Source organism: Pleurodeles waltl, chromosome 4_2 (genome assembly GCF_031143425.1).
Source record: "Pleurodeles waltl isolate 20211129_DDA chromosome 4_2, aPleWal1.hap1.20221129, whole genome shotgun sequence".
Taxonomy (NCBI): domain Eukaryota; kingdom Metazoa; phylum Chordata; class Amphibia; order Caudata; family Salamandridae; genus Pleurodeles; species Pleurodeles waltl.
In genome coordinates, this window is record NC_090443.1 from 836,388,313 (window position 1) to 836,399,709 (window position 11,397).

General features: G+C 43.3%; 1 protein-coding gene across 1 annotated transcript in view; it reads left to right on the forward strand.

Moving 5' to 3' along the window:
* LOC138293369 (cytochrome P450 2J2-like) overlaps window positions 1–11,004 on the forward strand; it is a 296,940-nt gene extending 285,936 nt beyond the window's left edge. Inside the window, exons 8-9 of the mRNA XM_069232565.1 lie at window positions 9,447–9,585; window positions 10,420–11,004. Of these exons, the coding sequence (XP_069088666.1) occupies window positions 9,447–9,585; window positions 10,420–10,601 (321 nt within the window). The 3' untranslated portion in view covers window positions 10,602–11,004. The remainder of the gene's footprint in view (window positions 1–9,446; window positions 9,586–10,419) is intronic.
* Window positions 11,005–11,397: the final 393 nt, after the last annotated feature.

The window sequence follows — 11,397 nt, forward strand, 5'->3', positions numbered from 1 at the left end:
TCTGGAATATCCTATTCCCGCTGCTTCTGAATTTGTTCTCCTGGGAATACGAGATGATACCCTTAAACATCAGACACGAGGGGACAAATCGATTTTATTGCTTTGCCTGGGAATTACCAAAATGGCACTAGCATTGGCCTGGAAGGAATCTACAGCCCTCTCAATGTCACAATGACACACTCATTAATGGCAAGCCCTCACTATGGCACCTATGTCTGACACCCTTAAAGAAACTAGGAAAGACTTTGACTACCTTTGGAGACCACTGGTACAATTTCTAACTCAGAACCTATGGCTGCTCGCATGCCCCACACACACAAGAGCACTACATCTAATCCTGACTTGAAACCCAAGACCTCAAAGATCCACTTACCATTCCACACAACCAAATCGCACCCCCCCCCCCCACCATCCAGTGGACTACACCCACCCATCAAACTTTGTTGCTGACGTACCACTTGCATAGGTTTTCCAATAAATGTTATTGGGGGTCTCTCTTTTGTTTTGTTTAGTTTCCTTTCTTTTAGTTTACATATAGTATATTTAACTGTACTCCATTTACATGACAGCATGATGGAGTGCCGTGGGCTACTACTTCACAACTTAAGGTACACTGTATTGTGACTGGTTCAATATGACTCTGGACTTGTTGGTAGCCTCTCTTCATGGTAAAAGGTCCTTCATAATTGTACATGCTATGTTCATTGTTTTCTTTTTTTTTTTAAATCCAAAAATAAAGCTTGAGAAAAAAATACCTTCAAACTTTTCATTGGCCATTAAGCGGTAAAGAATGTGCCTGAAAGTACTAGAATGCCACGATTGATTTGCTGAACACAGAGTGTTGGGGAAGGATGTCACTGGTACTCTGTACTCCCATCTTTGTGTTTCTTCCGTCCCTGCATGCCCATGTTCTCTCTGTGCTCCTTCTGTCTCTATGATTTGTCTTACTGTTTTCCTCTCCTTGTCAGAACTTTCAGTCTCTCTGTCCTCTGTCATTGCTTGCTCCATTTGTTTCCTAGCACATGTTGTTTCTGTCTGTGCTTTTCTTCTTGTTCTTCTCTCTCTGCGTCAACAGTCTTTCAGTACCCTTTTTGTCTCTCAGTGGTGTTTCTGTGGTTCTAAGGCATTTTATTCATTATGTGCCTCTTGTGTTTTCTTTATCTCTTTTTTTTCTCAGTGTCCATCCTTAATCACTTTGCCTCTTATTTTTTTCTGTGCCCCTTAATACGTTTTGTAACTCTTCTGTCTCTGATTGTCCCTTCATTCTGTCTTTGGCCCTTCTTTCTCAAAGTGCCCTTCTCAGTGATTAATTTGGAAAAACATGTCATGCTGCTTCTTAGGAAGCCACTGAAGCTTGCACCACCCAATGCCCCTGCAGACGCTGCCAGTGACAGATCTCCTCAAATTGTTACAATGTAGACTATTTCTGGCCACTCAAAGCTATTCGAATGGTGTGAGTGGCAGGTATTACTTATTTTTAATGTGGATTATATTAATATACAATGTTGTTGTGCTCATCTGAAAATTAGACAGACAACTCTACCATTTGGTGTACTGTCATTAGTGCAGGTGTTGATAATTAAGTGCCAGTGCCGGGCACTGAAAACTACAGGTTCAAATTAAGCACTAGTCCTTCTTTCTTCCATTGCTCCGCCTTTCTTCTTTGTCCATTCTTTCGTTCAACCTCCCTTTAAAATAGGCAGTGAGAAAAAAAAGCATACTGAGAGAAAGTGGGATCAAAGTACGAATGAAGGATCGTTTCTTTGTTTCCTCCTTCTTTCTCCCCGTACCTCTTCTTCCTTTTGGTGTGCCTCCTCACTTTCACTGTCCTTCTTTTTCAGGGTAGTCTGGCTCCCGCTAGACTCCATTGCTGCCACCGGTTTCTGATGCAAATGCATAATTCTTTGAATCTCACCTAAAAAGCTTGACTGAACTTTGTCAGTTGTCTTCCATCACAAGGATGAAGTATTTTCCTTTATTTTCTGTATTTTAATTGCCCTGAGGGACAGCAGAGCGCTTTACATAGCACCAGATAGGAGCTGAAGTGATCTTTAATGCTACATAGGGACATGGTTTTACAGACTGTAGTGGGGCCTGTAGAACAGCGCTGACAGTAGAGCGGTTTGTGTTGGTTCAGTGCAGAAATAGCAAGGGATCGCCAAGGGTGCTGGAAGTCGGAGTTGAGGAGAGGAGTTGTTGTAATGTGTGGACCAGTGGTGAATTAAAAGAGCTGTTATATCATCTCAAATTGTTTATAATGGAGAGCATGATGAGCTCTAGGTTGGCACTGGGGGTCAGTGGCAGCTCTGTTGAGACGGAAAGTATTGGAGTGTACCAGCAGAGCTGCGAGTGCCAGGAACGAGGTGTACTGGTAGAGCTGTCTCAGAAATTGTATGATGCAGTGTAGATCATGGCTATGAAACACCACCAGAGCTGTGCATTAGTATCAGTACAGAAATGGCAGGTTGTGCAGGAGTGTGGGGCACGTGCAGAGCTGTAGATGAGAATAAATGCAGGACTAGCGGGTGTGCTGCAGAAGGGTACTGAGGGGCATTGACCTATCTCTCGCCACAGTTCCTTGCATCAAACACACCACCACTGGAGGCAGATCTTTCTCCTATCTGGCCCCCAAAGCCTAGAACTTCCTCCCCACCCACCTCCGCAAGACCCAGGACCTCCTACTCTTCAGGAAGAGCCTTAAATCCTGGCTTTTCGAACAGTGATCCCCCAGCGCCTTGAGACCCTCACGGGTGAGTAGCACGCTCTATAAGTCTCTTTGATTGATTGACAAAGCTGTGTGAGTCTCATTGTAGGACTAATAAGGGGGGCTCAGGATTAGAATTGAAATGTACTGGAAGAGCTGAGCCCCAGCGCAGTAATAGGAGGTGGTGCTTAGAGCAGGACTGAGGTGCACTATCAGAGCTGTGTGTGAACAACAGTGCCTGCTCTAGGCTGGGGTTAAGGTGCAATGGCAGAGCGTGTGTATGTGTGTGTCCCAGTCCTTACCAGGTTGTGTTGCTGGACAGGTTTGAAGTCCACTGGCAGAGCTGTTTGGGCCCCAGTCTTGAGTAAAAGGTTTTGTTGCATCTCAGGATCGGGGTACATTGGCAGAGCTGTGTAAATTGAGAGGGTGTGCTGAAGGACAGGCTTGAGGTACTCTGGCAGAGGTGCGAGTGTGCGTGCTCATGGTATGAATAGCAGTACTGTTGTAGGGTTTGGGTGAGAGCCATGTGTGACTCATTGCATGATTATCAGGGTGTATTCTAGTACCTGGGTGAGGTAGACTGGAACTGCTGTGTGTGTGTCACAGTGCAGACATAGAAGGGATTCTGTTGTACAGCATCGAGGCACATTGGCAGAGTAGTGTGTTAATCTCAGTGCATGAGTAGCAGGGCGTACTCTAAGGTGGTCTAGAGGTGCACTTTATTTCCCTCAATTGTTCTCAACCCCCTACTTTCTCTTTCTGCTCTCTCTTCTTCCCTTCCCCTTGACAGTTGTGCATTGCATTGCATGGGTCATTAGACTTGTGTCACTTCGTTCCAAGCAAACAATGGCCAAGGAGGTAGGGTGAGCACTGAATAAAACCTTTGGGTGGTATCTATGCCTGCAGTCAAAGGTGGCCTGGCACCAATGGTGGGTTCAGTAAAGCCCATGGTCACAGTGTGCCGCAAAAGTGATGCAAGTGGAATGTGGCTTCCTTAGAAACATTTTTTTAACTGACACTTTCTTTTTTGTTTAGAAAAATTAAGTATTGCTCTCATTTTTAGAAAATGTGACAGATTTGATTGTCTTATTCGAATGGTTCACATACTGGCATGTCCACATTTGGTACTAGTGTGAATCTTTTTTCCTGTTAAAGGGTATGATGCTTTTATTAATCACACACATGTTCTACATATTCTGCATCCATTGTCACCGTTTAGAGGCACAAACTCAACAGTTGCCTACATACTGCTAACACAAAATTGACTGTGCCTACCTCATGCTCACCCATGCTCTTTCCTCTCCTGGGTATGGTGTGGGTCTTTGCTAACATTTACTTTATGATTCTTTTTTAGCATGCAACACAAACGTTCATGTTTGTATATTCCAGGATACTTGGATGATTGATGACTTAAGGCTAATTATGTTTAGGGTAATAGCGTGGAGGGCTTCGTTAAGCAAGTGGTGTGGGCCAAATGCGTAACTTAGCTATCTGCATTAAATGATGTCAAGAGTCAAAATCTATTAATTTTGCACCTGTGTCCCTTCCACGCAGAAGTACCTCCTTCATTGCCCAAAAAAACATTTTATATTACTTCATGAACTCTTTTTGTCCACCTGGGAAATGTTGGAATGCTGCTTTCTTGACTTATCACGTATCATGGCCAATCCTTTCTCTTGTTGGGCGATTTCAACACCAAGATCACAGGAAACACATACCTTGTGACTTTATAAGAACAATCAATTTATAAAATTATATCCAGTGCTTAATTTGAGCCAGTGGTTTCTGATGCTCGGCACCAGCACTTAATTGTCAACACCAGCACTTATGACAGTCTGCCACATGATGGTGCTATCTGCCTAATTTAGAAATGGGAACAACAACAGTCATTCATCAATTCGATATCTATTAAAAGGGACTAACACCTGCTGCCCAAGCCATTCTTATAGTGTTATCTATTAGCCATACACGCAAAAGTACCTCCTTCATTGCCTAAAAAAACCTTTTTATATTACTTCATGAACTCTTTTTGACCACCGGGGAAATGTTGGAAAGCTGCTTTCTTGACTGATCACGTATCATGGCCAATCTTTTCTCTTGTTGGGCGATTTCAACACCAAGATCACAGGAAACACATAACTTGTGACTCCATAAGAACAATCAATTCGTAAAATTATGCCAGTGGTTTCTGATGCTCAGCACCAGCACTTAATTGTCAACACCAGCACTTATGACAGTCTGCCACATGATGGTGCTATCTGCCTAGTTTAAAAATTTGAATAACAACAGTCATTTATCAATTCAATATCTATGAAAAAGGACTAATACCTGCTGCCCAAGCCATTCTTATAGTGTTGAGTGCTTACGGTCTGAATTTTCACACTTGGATGGAGGAGTGTGATGGTTAGTAGTTGTGGGGGTACTGCGATTGGCAATGCTGGCAGGGGCAACCGGTGGTTTAAACTGCAATGCCCTCCTGATGAGGGCCCTGGCACTTTTTTTTATTTTTTTAAATTAAGCACTGATTCTGTCAGTACAGTATTCCCTAGACCAAAAAGTAATTACCATGGGTCCATGTGGCTAAATTTCTGAGATGAACAATCCTGCCACCTCAATTGCAGATTTAAGCAGCCAGAGGTTTTCATCTCCGGCGTCCGGGATCCACCGTCTCTACTACCCCCACCCCCAATCGCCATCTCCAAAATAAAACCAAAGTTGTTGTTAACCTTTTGAAAAGAAACAGACTGCACTCACGTACACACATCATTATTTTTTTTCTTGCTGGGGCAAGGAGCGCTACACACTGGCAATCTGCTACTCTGAGTGAGTCAATGATGCTGGGCTAAGCCCAAGTCTACACTATTTGGGCTAACGATCTCAAAGCCCTGAGAGGTCATCAGCTCGACAAACACATAGTCTAGAGGAGAAGTCTCCACCTCCTTATGACGTGAGAGTAAAATTATGACAGGGCGTTTTTAACTGAAGGCCTGTAGTGCTCGCACTTCACGTCAGTCAGGTAGTGAAAAGCATGGTCTCTCCAGCATGGGGTCTCTTTCCAGCTCATCATGGGTTGTTGGTCCCACCCTGTGATGAGCTGGCAAAGGGAGAGGTAGAGGTTGCCGGCAGGTGGGAAGTTAGGGCATTAAGTGCCACATTAACATCATTATTTTTTTATGTTAATGTGGCCCAACGAGGCCCAAATCCCTGCACCATATTTACAGAGTAGCGCAATGCATGCACTGCGCCCCTCTGTAACCCTTTGCGCAACATTATGCCTGCACCAGGCGTAATGTATGCAAAGAGGGCGTTCCCCCATTAGGGGGGCCGGAAACATGGCGCTAGGAAATCTCTGAGATTTCCTAGCACCATTTTTTACAGCACTTTTAACGCCTGCTTTAAGCAGGCGTTAATAGGTGACTTCCATTCTTTATACTCTGTGGGAGTAGCACCAACAGTTTGGCGCCACTCGTGCAGAGTACATCAATAGTGTAAAAAATAACTGTGCTATTGCCCCCTACCCTGCGCCATGGTGCGCCGTATTTTAAATACGGCGCACACATGATGGTGGTAGGGGGGCGCTAAGGGGCGCAGGGAAAGTGCTGCTGCACTCGGTGCAGCGCCACTTTCCATAAATCTGCCACTAAGTCGGCGCAGTTTCAGAGCTTTTGAAGACACACTGCGCAGGCTTGAGGTGTCTGCTACCCGCACTGCACTTTGCGAGGGATGCCATTAGTTCTGATGCATCACTCGTGAATGGCAGTACACTGCGATGGACTGTGTAGCAGCCAGGAGCAGGCTCCTGGACCTGGTGGCAGCATGGACTGACGGTAGTGCTGGTGCACAGTGCAGCTGTGTGTGACTCCAGCCAACATAGCTAGCTTGGAGAGTCCAGATGGTGCCCTGTAGACTCCCAACCCTGTGGACCACGAGGTGAGAGGTTTATATTTTATGGCTCCATCTCTCCCTGAAAACCTTTATGTCAGCAATTGTGTGTCTTTTGGTTTTGTACCTCTTCGAGCATTCCTTTGCAGTTTTGAATAGGGAATAGAAGAACTCCACCCAAAGGCAGAGCTAAGGGTTTTTGTACATTTGGCATTCACGTACCTTTTTGAAAGTATGTTCATACGTAGTTAATTAGGTTTTTTGCATAACTGGCATTCTGAATGCACATATTTGAAAGAACATTTGATAGGCACGGTAATTGTTTTTGTATTCTGAAGTTTTGGTGCCATAAAATGTGCCTAAGAACACACAATTTAAGTTAGGGACCCCCGAATTATCAGTTTTCTGGTTTCACTTTACAGATCAGCCTGTTTTGGGGAGTCTTTTGTGTTAAAGCTTCGGTTTTTACCTCTGTGCATTTCTCAGTAGTTTTTATATTGCTACTGTGAGAACTTGACTTGCAGGCAGCCCTAATGATTTGTGTACAACTGGCATTCTGAATGCACATATTTGATTGAAAGTGCTTTCATACGCAAAAATGAAATAAAAGAGATTTGGTCAAATAAAGTGTTTGCCTAAGATCCCATAATTTAGGAGGGGAAGCCCTGATCTATCCATGTTTTTTAGTTTCACTTTGGACAAATCAGCTAGTAATTGCAGTTTTTATATAGCGACTACGAGAACTCGATCCGAAGGTATTGCTAATGTTGCTCAGAACTTGCTCTACAATGATCTGAGCCAGGTACAGAGTTTAATGACAACTGTCTTGCCTTTTAGTTAGTGCATCAATGGTTCATATTTAAAAACTCTCACTTCAGTAAGCACTTCTCAGTGCAGTATTATAAAGGCAAAGGTAGACATCGGGGGGATTCCAGATATCTTGTAAAATATAGGAAAATTAGCAGATTCTATGCACCAGCTGGTCCCCTTGTTTATGATGAATGCGTTTTATCACAGAATGGCCTGGAGCCTAATGACACCTAGAAACATTGAACCTTGCTATCGTGTGGGCAGTAGAAGACATAACTTTTGTGCAGTGGAAAGTACATGGAGGCTTATTTACAAGCCCAGGTGGCACTGGGCGGCGCAGCAAGTGGCTTGCTGCACCACCCTGCGCCACTGGAAAAGGGCAGAAATGCGCCATATCCTCTAGATATGGCGCATTTCTGTCCTCTCCCCCTGCGCTCGTGCTAACACAGCTGTCTAGTGCCAACGCAGGCACCCTTGCACCATGGTGCAAGAGTGCGTGGGTTGCAGGGAATGATTGTTTATGTGCAGGAAGGCGTCCCTTCCTCCACATAAACACTCTAAATGCAGCACACATAGGAGTAGCAAATCATCATTATTGAATGATTGTTTATGTGCAGAAAGGAACACCTTCTTGCACATAAACAATCATTCATGGCGTTTTGCTCTTTCTATGTGTGCTGCAGAATGCAACACACATAGAAAAAAGCAAAAATGAGGAGAAATAAAAGTATTGGAGTGCTGTTAGTTTTTGGTGCTGCCCCAATTTTACGAATTCTTGTAAACCGGGGGCAGCGTCAAAAGCAATGGGTGTTGCGGTAGAACGCCCACAGCAACACCCATTGTACGCCTCTCTGCCGCAGAAAAATGTGTTGGGGGCCCATATTTACAAGGCGGCATTAAGCCACGCAAAGTGGCTTAACGCCACCATGCAAATATGGCTCAGGGCAGAGCGCCACCGGAGCGTCACAAAACTTGATGCTCCGGTGGTGCTAGGGGCTTGTAAATATGCCCCATAATTTTGTCACTTTCTCCTAATAATAAAACTGCTGCATTGCCTTACTGTGCACAAGGGAGGCGTTACATGGGTTTTGAAGTGGGTGTTCCCACGCAACACCCATGGATTTTGACGCATCCAGCCTCCTAGGATTGTTTTTGTGTAGGAAGTTACTCCTTCCTGCACAAAACCAATCCTGCCTACAACACAGACACCGTGGTACAAGGTGCCTACGTTGGCGCCAGGCAACCAGAATGGCAAAATCGCAGTGGAAAAGGACAGGAATGCACCGTATTGCATAGATTCGGCGCATTCCTGACCTTTCCCCGTGACTTGCTGTGCTGTCCTGTGTCAAAAGCCCATAAATACGGCCGTAGTTCTTTACTAGAAGAGTGTATTTCTGCTTGGACATATCAACTCTTTTTCCCCACATAACTATTTATCAATGTTATCAAAATGCTGGAATCTTGACCATGCACGTTTTTATGTTTGTATGGTTGCTACTTATTTAATACATTTTTAACATCTTCGTGTTATTATCACCCACGGATAAACTAACAATACATAGGTAACTATTGATTAACTGAAACTTCATTTTTCAGAATTCTTTATTGTTAATGCCCTCACTGATTCCGTTCCTCAAAGAGACCCAAACCCCATAAATCGCAGGGCTCTCTCTCAGTTTCTACCCTGGTGTGGGAGAGCGGATTCAGACAAGTGCCTGAGTGCTTTTATTGATTAAACAGTGAGATGACAACGAGTCATATAGGAGGATCACACACTGTGGTTCCAGCCTAGTAAGCCACAAAGGTGTAGTGACAGTCCCACTCGCTATCAGTGTTTAGATCAAGGTGATGTGAAACACCAAAGTGACTTTGGTTTCGCAATAGAGACCTTCTTTTAATTCTGCCTTTATGAAACTTCACAGTTTATTGTGGCTTCCGTCTGCATTCAACCTGGAGTTACACAGCAGAGCTTTTCATTTGTTTTCGTTTTTTATATATTTGAATATGAATCTCGGAAAGATGTCCAATATTTTCCCTATTTAATTTTCAGGGAACTATTGTAATCCCAAATTTCACATCTTTGCTGTTTGACCAGAATGAATGGAAAACCTCCGACACCTTTAACCCAGAAAACTTCCTGGAAAATGTCGAGTTTCAGAAGCGTGAGGCGTTTGTGCCGTTCTCTCTTGGTAAGGGACAAATGATCTATTTGAATAAGTGCTAGAATATTTTTTTTTTAAACGTTTATGACAGAAACCGTGAATATTTCATTGCACTGCTATAAACGATTACAATAAAACCAATAAGTCAATAAGCTAGAACACTGCTATGCAGTCACTAAAATGAGCATCACTCATAGTTTCCTACAATGTGGCCTTGTTGTGGACCCTTCTAGCCCTGACCAGTGGGTGTGTCCACCATGAGCCTGTCACAGGCCGTGGTAGGTCAATCTTCAAGCTGTAACTAGTGCTATCTTACTTATCGTATGTCTGCCTCCCTGTGGTTTCTTACCCTATGGTGCTGCAGCCCATCCCCCTCCAAATCATGGCTGCAGAAAGGGCTACTGAACAGGGACACAGGCGGATGAACACAGAGAGTATGACCATTGGGCTAGAGGAGCGTGGCACCTACATATAGTATTCATGGCAGGTGAGGCCCAGGTACGCCTTATGTGTGGTTTTACTAGTCAAAAATGATATTTATTTTACTGCACACTCCTTTCAGAGGCTACCTGGGAATACTTAAAGTGACTATACTATTAAGCACTAACGTGTAGTTTACTGAGCTTTCTTCAATGTCAATTGAAATAGTTTTAAATAATATATGTGTACAATAACAATAAAACAATAATTGGAATGTAAATACGTATAATACTACATTCAAACAGGTGCCCACAAAGTCTAAGGAAGGAAATATAAGTAATAAATGTATCATATGATTAAGGTAAATATGTGCAAAGAAAGGTGAAGACACTGACTCATCCTGAGGCCACTGACAATTGTTGCTTATTTGTGTCGTTTTAGGAAATCGTGTCTGTCTTGGAGAACAATTGGCTAAAATGGAGCTGTTCCTCTACTTCACCTCCCTTCTCCAGAGGTTCAGCTTCAAGGCACCCAAGGATGTCCAATTAGGTACTTCAAAATGCAAACGGGGAATCCCACGCTATCCACTTCCTTACAAGATTTGTGCCGTTTCTCGCTGCTAAAAGCCAGGAAGAGGTCGTTCAAAACAACTTGTACTATTACACAGTGGCTCTTAGTATAGAGTCTCCGGGTTTATCTTAAATGGTGCCCTGAAGGCATATATATCCTTTTAACACATTAAAAGTAATCATGAGTTCATAGTTGCTAGATAGCAGTGAACAGAGTTTCATTCGAGGCTATGTTGTTAATTTTTATATTATAAAGTAAGATCTAGAATAACTGAATAAATTAATTAAAAATAACAAGCTTTATGACATTTGCTGTCCTGGAAAATGTCACCATGAAGTGTTAAGCAGAAATGATATGCTAATTAATGTGGTCTCAGACACAATCAATGAATTTTTGTATGAACTCAGGCAAATACGGAAACGATTAAATAAAATGTTAGTAAGTATATAAAACACATATTCCATGGGTGTCATGAAGTGGTCAAATTATGCTGATATATGTATTTTTGTAACATTTTACGCGGGAACCAATGAAGCATACTGATGCAATGCATTGCAACAACAGATAAAGCATTGTTTAACAGTAAGTGAACGTGGGTAGAAGGTAGAGGGAACACAATCATGGGTATAGACTATGTCCGATAAAGTCAAAATTGAAGGACATTTCGGTGTGATCACCAGAATTGAGGAACCAGTCCTGAGATTTGCTGGAAGGAGTTCAAAAAATAGGTTGCCGCTCCTGCCGGTATTGCTGCTGGGCCCTTCGGAATCTAGGAGCACACAAGCATTCTGCAGCACACATAGAAAGAGGAATATGCTTCCCAGGATTGTTTTTGTGCAGGAAGGTGTC